The following is a 27,142-nucleotide window of genomic DNA, read 5'->3' as shown; positions in this document are numbered from 1 at the left end:
AAGAGCAGATAAGCAGTTGTTAGCATCCCACTTAAATGAATCAACTTCATTTACTTCCGGTACGATGGATGTGGAAGAATTATGGGCAAGTTTTAAACACATTGTAAATCACGCATTGGACAAGTATGTGCTGAAAAAGTGGGTTACGGACGGAAAAGACCCACCGTGGTTTAACAGCGCAATTCGGAGAATGCTCAGGAAGCAAAGGCAGTTGCACTCGCGGTACAAGAAAGATTGGGAGAATGAGGACAGGCAAAAGTTAGTTGAGATTCGTGCTACTGTAAAAAGAGCAATGCGTGAAGCATTCAACCACTACCACCGTCATACCTTAGCAAAAGATCTTGCGGAAAACCCAAGGAAATTGTGGTCTTACCTGAAATCGGTAAGCGAGTTGAAGGCTTCCATCCAGTCACTCTTTGATCTGTCTGGCCTGGTGACAGAAGACAGCAAAACGAAAGCTGAAATTTTAAATTTAGCATTTGAGAAATCTCTCATGCAGGAGGATCGTACAAACATATCGCCGTTTGAGTCTCGTACAGATTCCCATATGGAGGACATGTGATAGACATCCCTGGGGTTGTGAAGTAGCTGAATGGGTTGAAAATAAATAAATCGCCGGGTCCTGATGGGATTTTTAATTCGGTTTTACAGAGAGTACTCTACTGCATTGGCTCCTTACTTAGCTTGCATTTATCGCGAATCTCTTGCCCAGCGTAAAGTCTCGAGTGACTGGAAAAAAGCGCAGGTGACACCTGTATATAAGAAGGGTAGAAGGACGGATCCTCAAAATTACAGACCAATATCCTTAACATTTGTTTGTTGCAGGATTCTTGAACATATTCTCAGTTCGAATATAATGAATTTCCTTGAGACAGAGAAGTTGTGTCCATGCATCAGCACGGCTTTAGAAAGCATCGCTCCTGCGAAACGCAACTCACCCTTTTTTCACATGATATCTTGGATGAAGGGTATCAGATGGATGCCATATTCCTTGACTTCCGGAAACCGTTTAACTCGATGCCCCACTGCAGACTCCTAACTAAGGTACGAGCATATGGGATTGGTTCCCAAGTATGTGAGTGACTCGAAGACTTCTTAAGTAATGGAACCCAGTATGTTGTCCTCAATGGTGAGTGTTCATCGGAGGTGAGGATATCATCTGGAGTGCCCCAGGGAAGTGTGGTAGGTCCGCTGTTGTTTTCTATCTACATAAATAATCTTTTGGATAGGCTGTTTGCTGATGATGCTGTGGTGTACGGGACGGTGTCGTCATTGAGTGACTGTAGGAGGATACAAGATGACTTGGACAGGATTTGTGATTGGTGTAAAGAATGGCAGCTAACTCTAAATGTAGATAAATGTAAATTAATGCAGATGAATAGGAAAAAGAATTCTGTAATGTTCGAATACTTCATTAGTAGCGTAGTGCTTGACACAGTCACGTCGATTAAACATTTGGGCGTAACATTGCAGAGCGATATGAAGTGGGACAAGCATGTAATGGCAGTTGTGGGGAAGGCGTATAGTCGTCTTCGGTTCATTGGTAGAATTTTGGGAAGACGTGGTTCATTTGTAAAGGAGACCGCTTATAAAACACTAATACGACCTATTCTTGAGCACTTCTTGAGCATTTGGGATCCCTATCAGGTCCGATTGAGGGAGAACATAGAAGCAATTCAGAGACGGGCTGCTAGATTTGTTACTGGTAGGTTTGATCATCACGCGAGTGTTACGGAAATGCTTCAGGAACTCGGGTGGGAGTCTCTAGAGGAAAGGAGGTGTTCTTTTCGTGAATCGCTACTGAGGAAATTTAGAGAACCAGTATTTGAGGCTGACTGCAGTACAATTTTACTGCCGCCAACTTACATTTCGCGGAAAGACCACAAAGATAAGATAAGAGAAATTAGGACTCGTACAGAGGCGTATAGGCAGTCATGTTTCCCTCGTTCTGCTTGGGAGTGGAACAGGGAGAGAAGATGCTAGTTGTAGTGTGAGATACCCTCCGCCACGCCTCGTATGGTGGATTGCTGAGTATGTATGTAGATGTAGATAGTACTTGAGTTATCTTTGGTATCAGTATTACAGGTACATGACTTTCAGTAATTATTCCCACACACCAATCCGCAGCAGGCAATTTCTTACAGGACAGTTAGCAAATAACTTTAAACTAAGCTTGCTGATTATCTTTTATATCTGTTGACTTAAAAGAAAGTACTAATTGTGGTGTCACCACCAGACACCACACTTGCTAGGTGGTAGCTTTAAATCGGCCGCGTGTCGTCACTTGCAGTGATAGCAGACCGAGCGCCACCACACGGCAGGTCTAGAGAGACGTACTAGCACTCGCCCCAGTTGTACGGACGACGTAACTAGTGATGCACACTGACGCAGCCTCGCTCATTTGCAGAGCAGATAGTTAGAATAGCCTTCAGCTAAGTCAATGGCTACGACCTAGCAAGGCGCCATTAACCATTTCTAGAGAGAGTCTCACTTGTATCATCAAGAACGCTGTATACAAATGATGGATTAAAGTTAAGTATTCCGGAAGCTACGTACCTTTATTTATAGCATTCATTACGTATCCTGTTTCAGACCTCACGCCATCCTGCGTGAGCTTATAGCGCGTGCCTTTCGGCTTCCTCGCATTGTGTCTAGTCTGTCTTGCCTAGACACAACACTAATTCCCTATAAGTATTGAAGCAAATGCACAAAACAAGATTCCCATTAAGGCAACAGAAAAACCTGTGGCAAAAATTACTAATTTCCTAAAACTTTTTGAGGTTAATTGTTGTTATTAGCGAGCTCTAAAATTTTGTTAATTTACGATAAATTTAGGTGGTATATATACTCTTCTTCAAGGCAAAACAAGATGTAATAAAAGTACCATATGTTAGTTAGAATATCTGCTACAGTAACTAAATCACAAACTCCGATTTACTATGATTAGATTATGCACTGGACAATAGTAACTTCAGAAAATTCTCAAAAATACTCATTTATTTGCATCAATATACAACGAAATTAGCGGTGATCTGTTCTTTAGCAGTAACATTTAATCACAAACACTGATTTGCTATGAAATAAGTTATCCAAAAACACTCATACTGGTAACTTATGAAAATACAGCTTTTTAAGCATCAAAAAATTCTCAAAAATAACCTATTTCCCACGTAATTATACAATGAAATGAGAGAATGGTTGTTTCCAATGACGATAGGTCTACTGTTCTTAAAAAATTTTTAAAAGAGCACAATTAAATTTAAGCCTACAATTGACAATAGCAGTACAAGATTATCACAGCACTCATGTAAGTTTGAAATTTCACAATATATCACAATACAAGCTGGAGTTGATAAAGTCAATGGAAAATTATGCAGAAGCGTCACGAACAGTAAAGTATGCAAATGTAGAAATTCACATTGGCACACAAATCTTGCACACACAGTCTCACACAAAAAGAAATCCCCAAGTTGTCTTTTACATATAAATAAATGTGCGAATTGTATGGATCTTTTTACTTCGCTGTTTCTGTGCTAATTTCTACATGGTATGCCAAAGAACAACACTGCAGCATGAATTTATCTTGATCAAAATTTAGAAAAATGTGCAGTACGAACAAAGCCTGTTGCAGCTACTCATTCAGTGCAGGTGCATCTTGGCGGACATTTGACATCATGGAATGACCATGATTATTATCTGGTGGGCATGAGGCTTCATCAGTCTCTTCAAACTGGCCGCCATTCATTGTGCATTGTTATGACCCTAGGAATTTTCCCTCCTTGGTCATGCCATGGCAGGAAAACAAAACCAAGGGACTTAGACACTTACTCCCCTCAGTTCCTGATTTACACCCAAAACAGATGGAGGCCCCCCCCCCCCCCCCCCTCTCTCTCTCTCTCTCTCTCTCTCTCTCTCTCTCTCTCTCTCTCTCTCTCCCTCTCTCCCTCTCTCTCAACTATGCCAATATTCTTCATGGAGAAAATTGAAAATGTATTTTGCGTGCTCTCTTCCCTTAGTAAATTACGATGTGCTTAAGACGGCAAATCCTAAACAACTTTGTGATGTACCTGTTAGTATAACATCCGAAAGAACCTCTACATGTTACAGGGATTACTTTTTCACTTGGACCTAATGGAGTTCATGGATCAAGAAATACACAAACACTTGGAGATGTGAAGATTCATTTCTTAAATCATGTATGTTGAAGCCTGCCAGACAACAAGATTGATAATGACGTGTAGGTCCCTGTGTTTGAGGAGGATTTGATTCCAAAGGAGGTCAAGATAATTGTCTGCTGCTGTGATGTAAAGCTGTATTTCCCAACCTGATGAAGTGCTTCTTCGGACATGTCTCTTCGCTGTGTACATATGATCCAATTTGTGGAGACTGTGACTGGCTGCTTCTTGAAAATTCACCATGTGTGCTACAACCTGTCTGTCAGTTGTGGGAATCCCCAGTGCGTTTCCCTGATCAGGGAGTGCAAAATGCAGCAGGTGAAGGCCACCAATCATCTTTCATAATTTGACATCCAGAAAAAAATACTATCATTTGCATTCAGTCTCAGTGATTTCAAATTTTGTCACTTCTTTGGTCAGGTCATTAGCAACGCCTGGCATATTTACTTCCTCAACAACCTTTCATATTGAGGCGAATAAACTTTATTATGGAGGTGTTGGACCCTCCCCAATGTGATTACTATGGCATCTTTGGAAGCACTCCACACATGTTCCGGAGAAGCAGTGTCCTCCTTCAAAGTCTACTGGTGACAGGGCCCCCTTTTGAGAATCGTGTCCCAGAAATCTGCAGACCAGCAACGTGACACCCCAGGGGGCTCGTCACTCTTTGGCGGGTTCTTGCTTGGGTACCACGGATCCCCCCCATCTTTCCCAACGTCTTTTGTCTTCTGTGCTGCATGTCTATCCTCTTGCTATTCCTTTACCCCTCCCTTGGGGAACATGGCTGGGGTTTTTTTGGGGATGTGTTCCGCATTTCCAGTAGCTGATTGTCTCACCACTGTTTTTTGTCCCTTTTCTTTCTTTGTTCACCTTGTCCTATCCTTCCTCCACTTCGGCATTTGAGATTCCTCTTGTTCTTCTTCCTCCCTGTGCACTCCTGAAGGATGGGCCACACGTCTGACACATAATAGGTGACTGGGTAACATGTAATTGCTAGCCCCAGGCGGACTAGTAGGGTTTGCACGTACCCGCTGGTACTGCCCAAGCCCAGGTAGGGGTGATTGCCTGAGCTGCTAACTTCCCAAATTTCTGGCTGCTAACTTCCCAAATTTCTGATTGGTCCCTCTTTCTGGTGTACAGGGGGTGTAACCTGGGGTGTGAACAATTACCTAAGGCAGGTGAGGTGCCCCCCCCCCCCCCCCCTCCTCTGAGGGAGGGCCCCGAGTTGGAAAGAGTGCGCCATCGGAGATGCTGGCAATCGTAGGGGATTTTCTCACAATGAGCCAGTCATCATCTTCGTGGTCAACGTTTACCAAACATAAACGGAATGAATCTCAAGATCCAGAGACCCTCCCAGCTGCATCACAATTCCTCATGATTCCACGTGCTGAAGAGAGTCAGTTCTTCCCAATGGTAAATCCATTTCTTATTCAGGAAGGTGTGGATGCAGTTGCTGGCCTTGTGAAATCCTGCTCTTGTTTATGCAGTGGCACTTTGCTTCTAGAGACTGTTTCTGATTCTCAAGCACAACAACTGCTTGCAGCTTCATTGCGCCATGACTATCCTGTTCATATCAAGGCCCATAGAACTCTGAATTCTTCCCATGCTGTTGTTTACACCGTGCTGCTTGCTGGTCTAACTGAGGCAGAAATATAAACATACCTCTCTGATCAGGATGGCATTGCAGTTCAGTGGTTGATGGAAAAGGTAAATGCATCCTTAGTGCCCACAAGCACACGTTTTCTTACTTTTGATAGAGTGGTGCTTGCATCCAAGATCAAAGCTGATTATGAAGTTATCACAGTCCGACCGTACATTCCAAACCCGATGAGCTGCTACCAGTGTTATCGTTTCAACCACACTCGAATGTCCTGTCAATACCCAGCCAGTTGTGTAAACTACGGTAGGGATGCTTATGAGTGTGATTGTCCGCTTCCTCCTTCCTGCTGTATCAACTGCAATGGTGACCATGCTGCTTCCTCCTGAGATTGTCCTGCATATCTCGATGAACGGGCTGTCCAGGAGATCTGGATAAAGGAAAAATAGCCTTACCTGGTCACTCACAAGTTATTGGCTAGTCGCTGCCCTGCAACAAACCACTAAAATTTCACCTTACAGGATGAAGTCACCTGCTACACAACTGGCAGGCCGGAAAGGACAGAAGGAATACTCCTGCGAAGAAGGAATACTCCCGCGAAAACTTCTTATGTCCCTCCAGCCAGCACACATCCGAGTCTTCCTCTACCAACTGTAAAGGTTCCAAGAAATCAAACAAAGGCAAACAGTCTTCTCCTTCGGTGACTTGGAGATCCTCTTCAATGGTGCTACGTGATACACTCGCCCGGCCGACCTCCATGTCGCCGATGTGCGCCACCAACCGTTTTTCTGCCCTGGACTCCGCAGACTGACAGAAGGAGAATGCCGATGCCTCTGTAGATCTCGTGGAGCGGAATCCTCCAGCTTCTGTGCCATATAGCATTGAGTCTTCGAAGGCTGGCACTCAGCAGCTGCCGAGGTGACACCCCTTCATTTTTTCCCTCCTGCCCTTTCCCTGTCATGACTCTCCTCTGATGGAGCATTTGTGACCTTCGATCCAACAAAGAGGACTTACACGGCTGCTCTTAGAATCGTATCCACGTGTTCACTGCCTCTAGGAAACAAAATTGTGTCCGCGCGACTGATTTGAGCTCTCTCATTTCTCCCTGGTCCGCTTTGACCTTCCCCCCCCCCTCCCCCTCCCCTTTCCCCACCTGAGAAGGGCATTCCATCTTAAGGGGGAGTCATGCTGCTCATCCAGGATGACATCAACCCATCTCTCTGACTACCTGGCTTCCTGTTGCAGCCCACATTTTCCTTCCTCATTTGACCTTTATCCTTTGTACTGTTTACATCCCTCCATCATTCAGTGTTACCAGGGCTTACTTCCTCCTGTTTATTCGGCAGCTACTTCACCCCCTTTCTGCTGCTTGATGGTTTTAATGTGCACCATCCCCTTTAGGGTTGTCCCAAGATTGGGAGAAATGAGAGAGCTCAGACGTGTCCGAGAGGTGTCCTCTTGGCTTACCTTCTCACTCACCCTCATTTGTCTTAACGAGGGAGCACCCACATTTCTTTCAGACTCCATGCACACCTATTCCCATTTTGACCTATCCTTCTGCACTGCACAGCTTGCTCATCGCATCAGGTGTTCCGTTCTCTCTGACACATACTCTAGTGACCATTCCCTGTGTGCTATCTGTTTGCTGACTCCTACCCCATCTAAGGCCGACTGGAGGCTTTACTCCTCCCTGGCAATGTTCGACAAACAAAACTTCCCCAGTTGCTACGGTCAGGTAGAATATCTGACAAACATTATCCTTACCGCCCGTAGAACGTTCCATTCCTCTCACTTTCTGTTTACCACGCCGTGTCCTGGTCCCTTGGTGGACTGGGGCATGTTGCAACACAGTTTGCCCGCGGAGGCATGCTCTCCACGTTTTTAACTGTCATCCTGTGATGGCAAACTGCATTTATTATAAACAGTTGTGTACACAGTGTCATCACATTCTTCGGGATGGCAAAAATGCTAGCTGGATTTCATCAACTAGTTCTTGTAACAGTTCCACTCTCTCTTCCGCCGTGTGGGCCAACCTCCGATGGGTCTCTGAGACCAAGGTCCATTCTCCAATTTCCGGTCTTACAGTCACTGACAATGTCATAGTGGACCCTGTTGCAATCTCCAAAACCTTGGGCCGCCATGTTGTGGAGATTTCGAGCTCCTCTCACTATTAACGTGCCTTCCTCCATCGGAAACAAGCAGAGGAGGCTGGGGCGATACTCTTCTCAGAATAGTGAGTGCTTTAATGTTGCCTTTACTATGAGTGAGCTAGATCATTCTCTCACTTCATCCTAATCCTCCGCCACGGGACTAGCTGATGATCACATTCATGTGTTGGAGCACCTTTCTCTTTCAGGCAAGGACTTTCTCCTTCAGACATACCACATCTGGGCAGAGGGCACTTTTTCCAGATGCTGGCGTGAAGCCACTGTCATACCCATACCTAAGCCTGGTGAGGACAAACACCTTCCTTCTAGCCACTGCCCCATTTCTCTCAACAGCTGTGTGTGCAAGGTTATGAAACATATGATTCTTGCCCAGCTTGTATGATGGCCCAAGTCTCGCTATTTATTTACCACTGCACAGTGTGGAATTTAGGTGCACCATTCTACCGTTGACCATCTTGTCACTTTGTCCACCCACGTCATGGATGGATTTTCTGTGGAAATCCCAGACTGTGGCTGCATTTTTAGATTTGGAGAAAGCCAACAATAGCGTCTGGAGGACTGGTATCCTCTGTACTCTCTTCACATATGGCTTTCATGGCCACCTGCCTCGTTTCCTTCAGAAATTATTTCAATCTATATGTGACTTCTGCATTGTTGGGCGCCCTTATCGGAGGAAACGGTGTGCCGCAGGATTCTGTCCTTAGCGTCATCGTCCTTGCAATTGCCATTAACCCTATAATGGCCTTTCTCCTCCCTGGCATCTGCGGCTTCTTTTTCATTGACAATTTTGCCATTATTGCTGTTTTCCATGGACTTGCCTCTTTGAGTGGCGTTATCAGCAATGTCTCGATCATCTTTACTCATGGAGCATCAACAGTGGCTTTCGTTTTTCCACTGACATTGTATGAATTTCTGGCTGTGCAGTTGGTTTCTTCCTCTGTCTTCTCTTCTTGTGCCTGTTACTCCTTCATTTATTGAAGCTATGAAATTTCTAGGGCTCATGCTAATAGGAAACTTACTTGGTCCTCCCATGTGTCTTACCTCGCAGCCCGGCTATATGTGGTCCCTCAGTGTCCTATGTATCCTCAGTGGTAATTCCTGAGGAACAAATTCAGTCGCCCTCGTCCATTTGTACCTGTCCCTTGTCTGTTCAAAACTAGACTATGGGTGTTTTGTTTATACATTTGCATGTCCGTCCCTCATATGCCGTCTCAATAGGCCTACTATCCACCATCGTGGCATCCATTTAGCTACTGGTGCCTTTTACACTAGCCTGGTTGAGAGTCTGCATGCAGAAGCTGCCGAACTACTGCTGTCCTACTGCCATGACTTTCTCCTCAGCAGATATGCATGCTGTTTGTTAACCATGTATGGCCCTCATCCTGTGCCTCCGTCTTCGGTGACTCCTATGATCACCAGTATGGGCTGTGTCCCTCTCTCTGTTAACTCCTGGAGTTCGCATTTGGCTCTTGCTCAGGCAGCCACTGCCACTTTTCCATTGAATGTAAACCCTTCACCACCTTGGCTTCTTGCAGTGGGCCGTGTTCACCTTGACCTTCATTTGTTACTCCAGTGTTGCTCTATTGCCTTCAGTTTCACTACCTTCACACAGAATGTCACAATAGTACCTTTGTGTACACTGATGGGTCTCGGACAGACTGTGGTGTCGGGTGTGCCTTCATCATTGGCACCAATGTTTTTTGGTATTGGCTTCCGGAGCACTGCTCCGTATTCTGATGTCTTTAGTGTATGGATTCCCCTCTGTGCCATATTACAAGCAACAGCAGTGCAAGCGTGAACAACCCCTAACAATCACCATTAGTAATGTTTATTTATCTGCAGGCAGCCTGCTTACTTACCCCCCCCCCAAAAAAAAAGCATTGTTTTTGTAGTTTTTTCTTTCTTTTATTTGTACTGCCTCAGTCTCATATACATATGGAATCACTCACACATACACCCACGATTCGCATACAATTTTTACATTGGTTGTAAACATATTACTTACATCACAACATGCTTCCATCGTTGGCATCACTCAAAACGCGATTTCAAAATGCTACACACAATATTCATGCTGCCATACAACTTTTCTGGTGAGTACTGCTTAGAAGAAAGTGATGACATTCACATACACAACATTGTTCTCTGAGTTTTATTCATGGCCCCCAAACTAAATAAAATATGCCAGTAAAGTTGTCTGGCCATAGATACTTAATGCTATCCATGCATAGCTGGGACAGTTCGCTAGTGTGGTATATAATCTATTGTTGCCCTTCAATACTGTTGGATTAATGTTGGTTGGTGAGGTGTTTGTCTTGGTTCTCCAGCAATCAGTTTGATGCTTTGTGGGCTCTTACAAGCTGTTTCAAGTGGGATTTCCGAAGAATACGTGGTGTTTAATAATTCATATTATACTCTTTGACATTGTGTAGGGGGCTTGTTAGATACATTTTTACATTTGAACAATTTACAGGAACAGTTCAGTTACTTGTTATAGGAAAACAAGATAAACTCATATTTTTTTTACTTTTGCACCATTCCATACATAGTTTTTCTGTATGGAATGGTATCATCTGTGACAAGTGATAACACTCCATACTTGGCCAAAACTTTCTATGATGCGATCAGTAATCTTGTTCCAGAAGAGCTTCTGTGAAGTTTGGAAGGTAGGAGATGGGGTACTGGTGGAAGTAAAGCTATGAGGACAGGTTGTGAGTTGTGCTTGGGTAGCTCAGTTGGTAGAGCACTTGTCCGCGAAAGGCAAGGCAAGGTAAGGTCGCGAGTTCGAGTCTTGGTGTGGCACACAGTTTTAATCTACCAGGGCATTTCAGTAATCTTGTTAATGAAAAGTTGGAGAACTTACCCCTTTGGTGGTAATTCTCCCTTATTTGTTCTGGATTTCTCTCCTCTTGATTGTAGAGTTTGTTCCACCTTCTTATTGACACGTAAGGCAAATAAAGTATGTGAGCCAGTCTAATTACAATAACAACACAGTTACTTAAAGTTGGCTGTTAAGAAAAGAAGTGTTGCTTCAGTGAGGAGGTGGTAGGAGCACTACTGTCAGGAAGAGAATTCCAGGAATAATGAGGAGAAATGACAGTTGAAGGGGAAAGCTTTCCTCCATTTCATTAACAAGATTAAAATTTCATTCATCTTATTAGACATTTCGGGAAAATGTGCAGTGTGTCATTCGTGATTTAAATAATAAAAACTGCCCCAATTACTTATTTTTTGTTGCTTAGCACATACTAAACAGCAAAAAATGTGTAACTGGGACAGGTTTCATTATTTAATCAACAAGATTATTAACTGCATTGGAAAAGTTTTGGCCGAGCAAGGGTTGCAAATGATTATTAACCCCTCCTGGAAAATAAAAGAATGCCTTGGAACTGCAAAATATTCACGCAGTCAGTTTTGACTCAAGTCGTATTTAAGATTGTTATAAGTTAATGCTGAGTACAATCCAGACAGACGATTAAATTTGAATGACACATGTCAGTGTCGGCCGGAATAAAAATTGGCCGGTTTTGACACCAGCTGACAACATGTCATCTGAATTTACTCATTATCCTTTGCATCAACACTTCATACACTTGATATTGAGTCATAATAAAGTTGAAACTAGTTATGTAAATAAAATGCAACATAATTGGCATCTAGAGCATTTGATTTAAACAAACATGTCCTGTTTCTGTCAACTTTGTGAATTTTTACTCTCACAATGTTCGATCACATTTGCAGTTTCATACCTAGGTTCTATTTCAGTTTTTCTTATTGTTGTATTTTTCATGTGGCTCCCGTCACCTCTCCCATCAGACCAGACTACAGAAGCACATATTATGCTATCTAGTGGTCTTAACAGTTTTTGTATGCCATATTGTGGTAAATAAATCTTTTTGTTTCTCTGTTGTATTGCAATTTCATTTTAAACTCTTCCTTTTGTTATTGACAATTTATAGAGCAAGACAGGTAGAGGCATAAAATACTATAGTAGTAACCTCTTTGAGCCAGGTTACAAGTAACTTTAGCCAATAAAAATGCCTTAAAAGCATTTACACGTGGATGGAGGTTACTGAATGCACAGTGCCATATGTTGTTGTTGATTGTCTAAATAATACCAGTGTTGTTGTAGTTTGTCTGATGAATACCAAGCAGTAACTAGCTATCACTGATTCATTCGATTCATTCTTCATCATCTGGTAGCTCTTTTCTGTCTTTGATATAACATGGTCGCCTTTGGGCAATTGTACATTCGTAGCAACTTAACTTTATATGGCTCTTAAATTCATAGTAGCCTTAGTGGCCATAGTAACATTATTGATTGGCTTTGCTTATAAGTTTGTATTTTTCTGATGTATTATATTCATAATGTAACACTGTAAACAAAAAGCCTTGTTTTCCTTTTTATAAAAAGAATTTTATCCTTGATTTCACAAAACATTTAAGCATTAATCACCTTTGTGGCATGCAGGAAGAGAAAACAATCACCGTCGCTCTTGCTGACAATACCTTTAGAGCACATTAGCTCCATTATTTTCATGTAACAGGTTTCCTGTTTCGTTGTGGCACACACTTCTGAATGAAACAAAGTTATATATTCGCTAATAAAAGTAAATGGTATTCCATGTTTAAAACTAAGTGTGTTATCTTAAAAAATTCACTGATAATTTTCCAGAATAGTTAATATAGGGAGTTTTTGGGTACCATTCAATACACATTCCATGGAAATAGTGGCAATATTGGAATGTACAATTTTAAACCAAGGTTCTGTTGCTAAGTATAATTTATATGTATGAAATTTCACCCTTTATATTAAACTGAGTAGTATTTCTGTAGAGTGTAAGCAGGCAATCTGGGCACGAGTGGGTGCGGAAGTGGGAGCACATGCACACACGTGCATGTGGATGTGTGTATGGTTTCAAACTATTCCAAATACTGTGTCTATTGCTGAAGTCAACACAACTACAGGTGTCAAATATGCTCTCTCCCTACAGAACATAAATTTGTTTTTTAATGTGCTAAAAGCATAAAAATGCCACAAATGTGTGTTGGTCTACAAGGGAATGCATATGGGAACATATTATTCATTAAATATTTTCTTCTTTATGCTAGAGTCAGGAAGTGGAATGTCATTGCCTTTGAGTGCTGGTAGTTTGCTGTCCAATGTGCCACCACCATCTGAGCTACCAAGTTTTATATCTCCACCAGCAGATACAGTTTTAAAACCAGTTACTACACAGGCAGCACCAATTTTCCATGAAACAAAGTTCAGGTAAATCTTTGTTACACTAAAATATTACTGCTATTTTAAAATAAGTCTAGGAAGTACAGTGACATATTGTGTTCTGTGTGCCATACTTCTGTAATTTAAAACCAAATATCGTAATTTTTTAAGCATTTCTAGAAACAGGAGAATATGCTGCACATCCGTAATCTGTATATTGCCATTCCTCAGTAGGAAGCTTATAAATACTTTTATTAATTTGGGTACTTTTGAGACATAAATGGTGGTAGAATTAAAGGGGTATTTATAAAGCAGTTCACAGATAACATGCACACAAATTAAGAATAAAACTTGTTATGTTGAAAAATCATCCCCTTTTGCAAGAATGCTGCATTATCATATTACAGTCTTAAAAAGTGGTTGACGAATTCAGCACAGAAGTGTAGAATCATTTATGATATAAAGTGAAATCTATAGAATGGTTATTGAACATCTTGTATCAAGGAGTATTCTATTAATAGCTTAAAACATTTAATGCATGTTAGTTTATTTGGAACTTAAATTGCAAGGAGGACAAGAAACATACATTAGATAAACATGTGGGAACACATTGTGTGGGTCAGAAAAACATATCACAAAATGAAAGTAAATAGCATGGTAAGCATGCCAGGAACCTTTGCCGTACTATAGGACAAGGGTACAAACAGCTGGAATCAAGCATTATTTAAAGTAAAACTTACAGAAACTGAAAAATGTAACAATGCAGCTTTTTACAGCATTGTTAATAGTAGAATTGGCTGATATAGCCCCTGTGTACAATAGTGCACAGCATTTATTGTCAAAGCAGAAAGATACAAATGTTACATTATTCTCTGAGCACAACCAGTCCTAGCTGAGCCATCTGTGAATAGATTAATCCACTGTTTACGAAAGGTCCAGTGTGGGTCATGAGTCATTCTTGGATTTCCCAGTCATTAAAAGCATTTCCTGCAAAAGGTAAGATTCCTTTTTTTTTCGAGTACTTTATTGTACACAGTTTTAATCTCTCAGGAAGTTTCAGTTTCAGAAAGTATTTGTAAGGTTTACGTGACTAACCTGTCACACTGTCTGCTGTGAGTGATAACTGAAGAGTTGATTGATCACAAGCTATTGATATGCCAGTATCTGACTCAGCAGGCCAGAATGCAAAATACTCCTCCCCTCCCCCACTCTGCTTAATCGGTCCATAGATGATGACAGAATTTACATAAAGAAGAATGGGAATGTAAAATGCAGTGCACAGTATTAGATTTTTTGGGGAAATTTAAAAATAGTTCAAGAGTTTTGAAGACAAAGTTAGGAGTTTGGTGTGAAGTACAGTAATAATAATAATAATAATAATAATAATAAATTATTATTCTTTTTGGAGTAACAAAAGTATCTCCAGAATAAAAATTTATATGGAACTGGTTATGGTATCAACATAAAACAGTATGGGCACTGAATTATATGTTACATTCTTACTACAGATGAAACAGGTAGGTGTTCGGCTGATTGCCCAATGTCCAACCATCCTATAAGCTTGATGTCCAGTAGCCGGATATTGGGCCGAACATTGCCTTGGAGTATGTCGTAATGTAGAGGTCTGAGTGAGCCTGCAGAAATCAGCCACAAGTGATCGAATGCATTTGGGTAAATTAGGGCGTCATCGATCATAAATGAAATGAGTGAACGATATATGAATTGAATGATTTGACTGATTGAATTGTTGCAAATTGCCATCACTTTCACTCCTTATTATTTGAGGTTACTACTGAAAAATAATGCATTAACTGCAAGATAAATTATGAAAACTGTAATTTGGGAATATTTTGAAGAGGTTGAACCCTTGACCTGGGTTTCAATATTTCAAAAAATATCTTCTTCAGAAGGAGTGGGCCTTGTTACATCACATGGTGGTATATATTAGCTGAAGCCGAGCAGCTCTTGTCATATATAAAATTGACAAAAACAAAAACTATCCCAAGCAATGGCTTTAGATAGCAGCTAGATTACATTTAGCGTACTTCAGAATGAGTGCTCACTAGTAAATACCCACAGGTAGAGGCTCTTGTCTACCTAAAATTGTAACAGGAGTGAGCATTCATTCTGAAGTATGCTAAATGTAATCTGGCTGCTGTCTAAGGCCATGGCTTGGGATAATTCTTGTTTTTGTCAATTTTATATGTGACAAGAGCTGCTCGGCTTCAGCTAGTACGTACCATCATGTGATGTAACAAGGCCCACTCCATCTGTAGAAGAAACTTTTAAAAATATCAAAACCCAGGTCAAGGGCCAATAAACCTTTGCATTGTAACTGGTTGGCTGGTTTTTTCAACCTCTTCAGATTTACACATTTGCTGTTTTGCAGCTATGTTTAAGATTTTAGGTATATTTTGATATAAACAGTGGCAGTAAGTTTGCCATTTGTTGTTCACAGTTAGAATTTCTCATTGCGGAGAAGAGAAAACGGCAAGTATGTACCAAAACCTTAGTTTATTTTGTTTCTTTACACTGATCAACAGTGAGTCTCTCCACAGATATAAACCTTACAGGTTGTGAGGGTATGTGCAAAGATTATGAAATGGCGGCAGATACACAAAGGACTTGGCAGTATGAGCCTACTTAAATTTGTCACAATGCACTCCTTCTGGCTTGGATGCATGCGCTGATGTATCCTCTCCTGAGGTAAATTGGCCCACAACTGTTGTTATTGGCACTTGATATTCTGGATACTAGCACTGGGATGGAGTCGACATCCAAGCCAGTCCTATACATATGCATGTGCTATCAGGGACGGAGGTAACAAATGAGGTTGCAAGATGTCTGTGATGTAGTGCTTCCCAGCTCACCCCCACACTTGCCAACACTGGCCATCTGGATTAGTGTAGAACTGTGATGCATTGTAGAAAATAATGTGATGCCATTCATCGGCAGTCTATGCTTCTTCGTCATGGCCCATTCCAAATGTTTGTGTTATGGTGTTAATGGCATACTTCGCATGGGATGGTAAGATTTAGAATCTAAAGCATTCAAACCCGAACGACACTGCTGGTGCCTCTAACTTATATAATGAATCCTCCTCATCTGCGGGAGACACAGATCTAGACACATAAGTGATGGGTCATTGTTCCCCTTCACTTTGCTGTTAGAGGACCACTACAATTCATGAATTGGAAGCATCAGAACAAACTCCTTCTCAAAATCAGGTATGGCTAACATTGGCTTTCTGTCTAACACTGCTTTAAGTGTGTTAAAAGATGCCAGCTGATATTCACCTCTTTTAAAAACCTCTCCTTGTGCCTCAGTTGGGGGACTTGCCAGCTAGGATAAGTTCTGGACAAATTCTTTGGGGGGGGGGGGGGGGGGCATGCTGATAACTCTCGCAATTTCTTTCTTATTCTTGGGCACCGGAAACAAATGAATGGCTTTTTGCGCTCTTGGTCCATCCTTAAAACTATTGGATGAAACTGCGTGACCCACTAATGATCTCTCCTCCTTCGTCAGGTTAACTTTTCACAGTTTAATGGTTAATGCTGCCTCAGTAGGTGACACAGTACTTGAACTACATGGTCCAGGTGTTCATCAAACATTTTGCTGTAAATAACACCAGTGTCTAAATAATTGTATACACTCTTGAATTTTAAAGCACTCAAAAGAGAATATAAAAGTTGGAACAAGACTGTGGCCCCTGGCCAGTTCAAAAGAGACTGTAGTTCTCAGATAAATTCCAGTACAAAATAAATCGCAGTCTGTACAGAAAGCAGTCAAGGGCTTGGACTCTCCTGCAAGTGGGACCTGATGATATGCTTGATTCAGATGTTATGTACCATTAGCCTTTTGCTGGTGGTATTTTTTTTTTTTTTTTTTTTTTTTTTTTTTTTTTTTTATCTATATCTGTGTAGAAAATATATCTCTCTCTCTCTCTCTCTCTCTCTCTCTCTCTCCCTCTCTCTGTCTCCCTCTCTCTCTGTCTCCCCACCCCCTCCCTACTCCCTGTGTGTGTGTGTGTGTGTGTGTGTGTGTGTGTGTGTGTGTGTGTGTGATTTGTTGTTAACGGTTTGTTTAAACATGTCAATCAATGTTTCTGGCATAGAGAAAAATAATGTATTTAAGTTGTGATACATGTATTTTAACTGCTAATATCTATTTTAACATCTGAATTTTGCAGTCCTGTTATACCCCAAAGTAAAGGAGCTGAAATGGTGCTTCCCCTGACACAAGATGTACCTGCTGCAGGTGATAGTGGAAGTGGTAGTAACAGTAGTGGTGGTTTGTTTGATTGGGTGAAGGGAGCAGTTGGAAGTGGGAGTCTTTTATCAAAAGTTGCAGAGAGAGCCAAAAATTCTGTTGACTCCATGATAACTACTTTGGACCCACAGATGAGAGAATTTTTACGTAAGTATTTATCTTGAACTCGAAATTTGATTTAAGCTTACGTTGGTAATTGCATATATTAATTTAATTTAGTTCAGTCGCATCATATTGCACATAATTATGGTAATAATATAATATGTATATAAAAAGAAATAATTTCTATTGTTTCATGAACTGTGAATGAATGTAGGACAATTGTGTGGTTGAGCAACATTTGGGCTACAATATGTAAAGTTTTTTTGTCAGTGGAAAATCCATGCTGGAAGTGACTGGACTAAGTTGGGGAAATGAACCCACAGTGACATCCCGGCTTGACTCACTTTCACTGATGTTTCCACCTATGATTTCTGAACATCGTAGCAGGTTCTTCCAAGGCAGTAACATCATTAGTGGAACACAGTTTGTGGAGGACCATGTCATACTCAGCCATGAGGAATATACACTGTTTTTCAGATAAGGTGTTTCTCTGTGCATCTTACAAAGTATTAAATGAAAGATAACTTCATTTAGATAGGTAACTGCAACACACATGATTTGTTCTGTGGTTTTATGAACATGCCGTATTTGCCCGATTATAAGAAGAGGTTTTTTCCCAAATGCACCATTCGAAAAATACAGGGTCATCTTATATTCACAGATTAAACTATTGCTGCTGAGGTTAACATTTTTATATTGTTTAACAGACTATGCATAGGTCAGATGCAGATTTATTTTGAAGAATTCAGAAGGGCTGGGCTGGTCAAACACTACTCATGTTTGAGCAGGCTTAAGATTTCCTGATACGCCAAAGTGCTTGATACCGTATCACTGCTGCTCGAACTATCACATGGCATTTGATCTGGGTGGTGCTAGTGCAGGGAAGACACAAGAAACTATGAACTAGCCACTACAACAGTCTATTGCTCAGCTTAAAATTTGATTATTTTGTGGAAATACATAAGGAAAATAGTACTAAACTGAATCGTCTTACAAACTCTTTTATCTGAACAGGTTTCTCATAAATGTTTGGATTCTGTGTACGAACATTAATGTTGCTTTTTAAGCATAGATCACATTCAAAAGCGGAAATGTTGTCCTTCAAAAGAATTATGTGATTCTGAACCCAGTTAGATATTTTATTTGATTATGAGAGACTGTAATGATTTACTAAATGGGCTGCAAATGAGAAATACGGCCGCTGTTTGCATATTAGGATACTGGGTAAAAACTTTGCCTGCTTTTAATCAGCTTTAAAACATTATGGTGACATTCAGATGAAATAAGAAGGAAAATTAATCCATAATAAAATTTCTAAAAACGAAATAAATCTTAAACTGTAATCGTTGTTGCAAGAATAAATTACAGCAGGAGATATTACCAACAGTCATGGGTAGATTGCGAGAAAGTGAAGTTCGAGAATTGAACTGAATCGTGATTTCGATCTTTTATTTATGTGTTAGCTGCTGTTGTTGCATACGAGGTCTGTTCAGAAAATTCCGGGACATTCGTAATTTTGCGCCAATGGTGTGTGGGAGTGAAATGCAGTTGGGATCCTTGCTGACGCCTGTGTTTAATGTGTAACTGCCAGAAGTTTCAGTATTGTGTGCGTGTTAGTTATTGTTCATTGCTGTATTGAATAGAACATTGTGTCTCACAGTTTGGGTATTTTGAGATGAGCAATGCGTCTGCATTAAATTTTGTGTGAAACTGAAGAAAATCTTTACAGACACACCAAATGATGCAGGAAGCCTGTGGTGAAGGGTGCTTAAGCCAAACTCGGTGTTACGAATGGTTCATATGGCTTACAAATGGCTGGATGGGAGTTAAAGATGACCCTCATTCAGAATACCCCTCGATATCTACCAACGATGCTCATATCAGGAACATCAACAAAATTGAATGTGCCAATCGAAGATTGACTGTCCAAGAGATTACAGAAAACTGTAACATTTCGGTTGGATCTTGTCATGAAATCCTGACACATCATCTTGGAATGCATTGTGTCACCACCAGCTTCATCCAATGAAATGCAAGAACACTCCATAGCTTGTCATCTTTATGTCGAATCGTCACTAACATTCCACACAACGGAAAGAGTGGCCACGACTACAGTCCCACAGAATCTTCCTTCCACCAACAAGTGATACTATATTTGTGACACATGTGATGTTCCTTAAGAGAGTCAGAAGTGGTGATGAGACATGGATCTATGGTTATGATGTTGAGACCAAAGTTAAACCTTCAGAATGGGCCGGGAAAGGTTCTCCAACACCAAAAACAGCTTCACAGGTCAGGTCAAATGTGAAAGACATGCTAATAGTTTTCTTTGACTTTGAAGGACTAGTTCAGCATGAATTCATGCCACAGGCAAACTGTTAATCAATGGTACTATTTGGACTTGTTGTGATGCCTGCAAGAAAATGTGAAAGGGAAACAGCCTGAATACTGACAGGGCAATTCATGGCTATTGAATCATGGTAACTCATCCGCACACTCATCCCTGTTGGTGCCTGACTGAATTTTTGAACAGACCTTGTATGAACTGTACTGTAGAAGAAATTGCAGTTTGTGTTTCACATTTGCTCAAGCTCAGCACTAATGAATGGTTGGTGGGGGAACACTGATACTAGCTTGCTGAGAACTAGGTGAGCGTGTGGAGGGGAGCAGTGAGCGGGCAGCAAATTATATAATGTTGCCAACCTTGAGAATGTATACTGTGTACTTTGGCGTTTTAGGAACACCTGTCATGTTTAAACTGCAGTTTGCCTGAATCTATTTACAGTAGGAATTGAGCCGACTTTAAAATTGGACAAATACTCAACAAAAGTATTCATTTCTGTAGGAGACAATAGAAGTCTAGATAGGGGCTAGTGGCTTACTGGCGTGTACTGTGCTGCAATTGTCGATGCTCATCGTGACGTATGACAGGTACAAAAAGGGGTGTGTCAGCTGCTGGTTCTATGCAACCATTGAGAAAGCAGCAGGCAAGTGATATGTTTGAAAGGAAGGGAAATTGTAAGATTCTCACAACAGTATTGAAGCGAAATCCGATATGTTTTCGGATAAAAACAGCTGTGTTATCATGTCTCACAGCAAATACAACTTCAGAAATTGCAACATATTCTTAAGAAACAGCTAAATGTTTGTGTCAACAAAGGTGTAAATTCCACGGCTGTGCTGTTTGGATAATTATTATTATTATTATTATTATTACTGTTGTTAAAAATAGTGATACCACAGACAGCAGAGTTAGTAAGCGAAAAATGTAGAAAAGAAAATGGTCTGCAAGTTAATGAAAACCATTTCTCTTCATTTATTTTATATCTCATTGTATTACTGGTATCGAAATTGAGACAATCAATAAATGGCATAAATTTAGAATTGGTGTAATTTTAACTTTGTAGGCAGATACTTGATGTCAATAAAAGTTCGCAATTTTGGTCAGAATTTGCTAAAAACTAAATTTTTCTCAAGATGCCTCTTCGAATAAAGGGGGTCATCTTATAATCAGGGTCATCTTATACACAGGTAAATAAGATACTTTATTTGGTTATTTTACAAAGAGTTACAGCAGAGAGCTACAATTTTTTAAATATAGCATTATTTTTATCTATTTTATAGATGATGTATTTAAACAAAATGTGTATAGATCAGTTAAAATAAAGTTTCTATCAATTTTAGTTAGGGAGTTAGAAATGTACTAGGTTTTAGTAGTGGATGGATGCAACATAATGTATATAATAGACTGTTTTAAGATGGATTTTCTGATGGTGAAAAACCATATAAGTGATGTGTTCAAATGAGTGCTCATATTCTGAATGTACAATGTAACGACTGATGGAGCAGGATATCTCATGGTATAATCCATGGTTGCTTCATCGGTATTATTTTGGTCTTCACTGAGCATCAGAAAAATGTCATAGTACTCGTAGGATGTGTATGCGAGATATCCATGGCAGACAGAACCTTGTTTGTCTGTGCGTCCCACCCAACACTGCTCTGTATAAAGCAGTGTAAGGATACATTCTACAATCTAACCATACATGACTTAGCACACTGTGGATGTTTGCTGCTTCCTGACACATCTCATCCACAGATGATTTAGAATTGCCTTGAGTTGTGCATTCAGGAAAATGAGTACTTGTTTTTTCACATCACTTAGTGAACTTTCTGCCACCTGAACATCCATATGAACACAGCCATTTATGTACAGCATGTTGCATCCACCTCTAAAACTTAGAATGTGTGTAGCTCTCAAAGTAAAATTGTAAAAAAAATTCATTTAAATTTATTTGTATGCAATTTGTTTAAATACATCAACTATATGATAGGGAAAATAATGTTGATTTAAAAAAAATATGCCCCCTCCCATGAACCATGGGGGGACCTTGCCGTTGGTGGGGAGGCTTGCATGACTCAGGGATACAGATAGCTGTACCATAAGCGCAACCACAACGGAGGGGTATCTATTGAAAGGCCAGACAAACTTGTGGTTCCTGAAGAGGGGTAGCAGCCTTTTTAGTAGTTGCAGGGGCAACAGTTTGGATGATTGACTGATCTGGCCTTGTAGCACTAACCAAAACGGCTTTGCTGTGCTGGTACTGCGAACGGCTGAAAGCAAGGGGGAACTGCGGCTGTAATTTTTCCCGAGGGCATGCAGCTTTACTGTATGGTTAAATGATGATGGCGTCCTCTTGGGTAAAATATTTCGGAGGTAAAATAGTCCCCCATTCGAATCTCCGGGTGGGGACTACTCAGGAGGACATTGTTATCAGGAGAAAGAAAACTGGCGTTCTACATATTGTCGCGTGGAATGTCAGAGCCCTTAATTGGGCGGGTAGGTTAGAAAATTTAAAAAGGGAAATGGATAGGTTAATGTTAGATATAGTGGTAATTAGTGAAGTTCGGTGGCAGGAGGAACAAGACTTTTGGTCATGTTAATACAGGGTTATAAATACAAAATCAAATAGGGGCAATGCAGGAGTAGGTTTAATAATGAATAAAAATTATAAGAGTGCAGGAAGCTACTACAAACAGCATGGTGAACGCATTATTGTGGCCAAGATAGACAAGAAGCCAAGACCTACTACAGTAGTAAAAGTTTATATGCCAAGTAGCTCCGCAGATGATGGAAGAGATTGATGAAATGTATGATGAGATAAAAGAAATCATCCAGATAGTGAAGGGAGACGAAAATTTAATAGTCATGGGTGACTGGAATTCGATAGTAGGAGAAGGAAGGGAAGGAAAAGTAGTAGGTGAATATGGAATGGGGATAAGGAATGAAAGAGAAGCTGCATTGTAGAATTTTGCACAGAGCATACCTTAATCATAGCTAACACTTGGTTTAAGAATCGTGAAAGAAAGTTGTCTACATGGAAGAAGCCTGGAGACACTGGAACGTTTCAGATAGAATATATAATGGTAAGACAGAGATTTAGGAACCAGGTTTTAAATTGTAAGACATTTCCAGGGGCAGATGTGGACTCTGACCACAATCTCTTGGTTATGAACTGTAAATTAAAACTGAAGAAACGGCAAAAAAGTGGGAATTTAATTAGATGGGACCTGGATAAAGTGAAAGAATCAGAGGTTGTAGAGAGTTTCAGGGAGAGCTTTAGGGAACGATGGATGAGAACGGGGGAAAGAAATACAGTAGAAGAAGAGTGGATAACTTTGAGAGATGAAATAGTGAAGGCAGCAGAGGATCAAGTAGGCAAAAAGACAAGGGCTAGTGCAAATCCTTGGGTAACAGAAGAAATACTGAATTTAATTGATCATAGGAGAAAATAGAAAACTGCAGTAAATGAAGCAGGCAAAAACGAATACAAACATCTCAAAAATTAGATCAACAGGAAGTGCAAAATGGCTAAGCAGGGATGGCTAGAGGACAAATGTAAGGATGTAGAGGCTTATATCACTAGGGGTAAGATAGATACTGGCTACGTGAAAATTAAAGAGACCTTTGGGGAAAAGAGAACCACTTGTATGAATATCCAGAGCTCAAATGGAAACCCAGTTCTAAGCAAAGAAGGGAAAGCAGAAAGGTGGAAGGAGTATATGGAGGGTCAATACAAGAGCGATGTACTGGAGGACAATATTATGGAAATGGAAGAGGATGTGGATAAAGATGAAATGAGAGATCTGATACTGTGTGAAAAGTTTGACAGAGCACTGAAAGACCTAAGTCGAAACAAGGCCCGGGGAGTAGACAACATTCCATTAGAACTACTAATAGCCTTGGGAGCGCCAGCCCTGACAAAACTCTACCCTCTGGTGAGCAAGATGTTTGAGACAGGTGAAATACCCTCAGACTTCAAGAAGAATACAATAATTCCAATCCCAAAGAAAGCAGGTGTTGACAGATGTGAAAATTTCCAAACTATCTGTTTAATAAGTCGTGGCTGCAAATTACTAACACGAATTCTTTACAGACGAATGGAAAAACTGGTAGAAGCCGACCTCTGGGAAGATCAGTTCGGATTCTGTAGAAATGTTGGAACACGGGGCAATACAGACCCTACGACTTATCTTAGAAGATAGATTAAGGATAGGCAAACCTGCATTTCTAGCATTTGTAGACTTAGAGAAAGCTTTTCAAAATGTTGACTGGAATACTCTCTTTTCAAATTCTGAAGGTAGCAGGATAAAATACAGAGAGCAAAAGGCTATTTACAATTTGTACAGAAACAAGATGGCAGTTATAAAGAGTCGAGGGCATGAAAGGGAGGAAATGGTTGGGAAGGGAATGAGACAGGGTTGTAGCCTATCCCCAATGTTATTCAATCTGTATATTGAGCAGGCAGTAAGGGAAACAAAAGAAAAATTTGGAGTAATTAAAATCCATGGAGAAGAAATAAGAACTTTGCAGTGTGCTGATGACATTCTAATTCTGTCAGAGACAGCAAAGGGCCTGGAAGAGCAGTTGAATGGAGTGTCTTGAAAGGAGGACATAAGATGAACATCAACAAAAGCAAAATGAGGATAATTGAATGTAGTTGAATTAAATTGGCTAATGCTGAGGGAATTAGGTTAGGAAATGAGGCACTGAAAGTAGTAGATGAGTTTTGCTGTTTGGGGAGCAAAATAACTGATGATGGTTGAAGTAGAGAGGATATAAATTGTAGACTGGCAATGGCAAGGAAAGTGTTTCTGAAGAAGAGAAATTTGTTAAAATTGAGTATAGATTTAAGTGTCAGGAAGTTGTTTCTGAAAGTATTTGTTGGAGTGTAGCCATGTATGGAAGTGAAACATGGACAATAAATAGTTTGGACAAGAAGAGAATAGAAGCTTTCAAAATGTGGTGCTACAGAAGAATGCTGAATATTAGATGGGTAGATCACATAACTAATGAGGAAGTGCTGAATGGAATTGGGGAGAAGAGAAATTTGTGGCGTAACTTGACTAGAAGAAGGGATCAGTTGGTAGGACATGTTCTGAGGCATCAAGGGATCGCCAGTTTAGTATTGGAGGGCAGTGTGGAGGGTGGAAATTGTAGAGGGAGACCATAAGATGAATACACTAAGCTGATTCAGAAGGATGTAGGTTGCAGTTTGTACTGGGAGGTGAAGCTTGCATGGGATAGAGTAGCATGGAGAGCTGCATCAGTCCAGTCTCTGGACTGAAGACCATAACAGCAACAGCACCACCACCACCACCACACTGCTGTAACTCTTTGGAAAATAACTATACTATGTTCATAAAACAACAGGTAGAGTAACATCTCTTACTTTTACCTATCTAATACAAATTTTTGTTACTTTCGTAAGCTACTGAATCACTCTATATGTGAAATATTTCTGTTTGTTGTATGTAAGAAAGGGTGAGCACCAGACACAATTAAGAAAGATCGAAAACTAGCTTCCAGTGAAGTCCTCCTTCAGAGAGCGAGAAACACATTCACTCTTCATTCACTCACTCCTCACCCACTCACACATTCATTCATTCATTCATTCATTCATTCATTCTCACTGTTGTCATGGAAGGGATGAGGTTATAGAACAGCTGGGTGGGGGAACAGGAAATATTGTGTTGGTGTGGAATATGTAGGTGCTAGTCATGTACAAGCACAGAGTTCCTAAGCCTCTCTCCCACTGTGCCCCATTTGTATTATATCATGTCTTTTCCATATCACCATCACCCACCTCATCCTAGAAAGCTCTTAGCACAAATTGGCCTGCAGCACAGTTTTTGTGTGTGTGTGTGTGTGCGTGTGTGTGTGTGTGTGTGTGTGTGTGTGTGTGTGTGTGCGGGCGTGCTCACACATACAAAACAACCGTTTACAACCACAGGTCATGCTCATGGTATTGTAGATCCTATCTAGTGGACTCTGAGCATGGGATACTGCATGTGGGCAACATACTTGTATTCATTACTCGTGAAATGAAATTAGCTTGATAATGGTTGTTTCCATACTTGTCCTCATTTCTTCTTGCCACAGAAACTGGATGTGCTGATTGGAACTCCCAAGAGGAAGTTTCTGATTGTGCAGCAGGTCTTACAGACTACTGAAGTTAGAAATACAGGGTGCCATTTCAAAAACTTAGTTGGACTAATGATCTTGATGAAATCAAAAATTAACACCATTCTGAAATTAAAAAAAAATAACACTGTAGTCTGTTCTATTACATACCTTGTCATCTGATCAGTTTGAACACTTTTTTTTTAATTTTTTTTTTATGTAAATAGGATGGAGAACTGATTTGAAACCCAATGAAAGCAGTGATTCAACCATAACTTGTAAAGAGTGTTGACAGAATTGTGACTGTGCCCTGCCAACAGTAGAGAGGCAGACACCTCCTTGTAAACTTTCAGAAGTCTTCTGCAGATATAAAACAACAATTGGGTGGCTGGACACAGCTGATGTGGAGGGGATAGGTGTATGTGGTGCGATCTCAGCTCTTAAGTTGCAGTGGTGTGAGTGGATCTTTCCCCAGATTGCCGTGCTTTGAGGAGCGTGCTCAAGGCTGGGTCCCAAGCCTTACTTAATTGGAAACTGCTGTCTTTATTTACCAGTTCATCATGTAGTAGCATTTTTACAAATTCTTGAAAAATGTGATTCTAGAATGTATTGACCTGTTTTAACAGCTTGGTTGTCGTCATAATTCTTGCTATGTCCTTAGGAGGTGCAGTGTTCTGTGATAGCTGATTTTGTTGGTTGCTCTTTTTAGCTCTGTGATACTTGTGCTCTGTGCATCTTTTCTGTTGTGTCTGGATTCTCTGAGCTACATAAATTTTCCTTCACTGGCACAGGACACCTGTTCAGAGGATTGGTCTGAGGATGTCTTCTCGATGTGAGGAATTGTGACACTTGGAGTCATGCAGATTTACATCTGTATTGTCATATTCTGTCCCAGTATGCGATCTGAGCCTTCATGTGACTAACATTTGCAGGAATGGAAGTTTTTTTTTGTTCTGTTCTATCTATGTTTGTGGACCTACTGTTCTCATCCATCAAGAGTTAAGCAACAGAGTTGCAGCACCCATGGAAAGTTTTCCAGAAAAATAGTTAAACCACTGCCATATCCTGCATGCCACAAAACCAAAGAAGTCTTGGTCACAGCTTGTAGAGGGAGAACAGAAATCTGTTGCGATAACATTTATC

At 40.6% G+C, this 27,142-nt stretch overlaps 1 protein-coding gene across 1 annotated transcript in view; it reads left to right on the top strand.

Moving 5' to 3' along the window:
• Positions 1 to 27,142, top strand: part of LOC124797924 (protein PRRC1-like) — a 75,685-nt gene that overhangs the window by 17,356 nt on the left and 31,187 nt on the right. Inside the window, exons 2-3 of the mRNA XM_047261056.1 lie at positions 13,053 to 13,212; positions 17,354 to 17,580. Of these exons, the coding sequence (XP_047117012.1) occupies positions 13,053 to 13,212; positions 17,354 to 17,580 (387 nt within the window). The remainder of the gene's footprint in view (positions 1 to 13,052; positions 13,213 to 17,353; positions 17,581 to 27,142) is intronic.

Source organism: Schistocerca piceifrons, chromosome 5 (assembly GCF_021461385.2).
Source record: "Schistocerca piceifrons isolate TAMUIC-IGC-003096 chromosome 5, iqSchPice1.1, whole genome shotgun sequence".
Taxonomy (NCBI): Eukaryota; Metazoa; Arthropoda; class Insecta; order Orthoptera; family Acrididae; genus Schistocerca; species Schistocerca piceifrons.
Note: the sequence above shows the minus strand (reverse complement) of the source record. Positions and strands in the feature narration are given on the sequence as shown.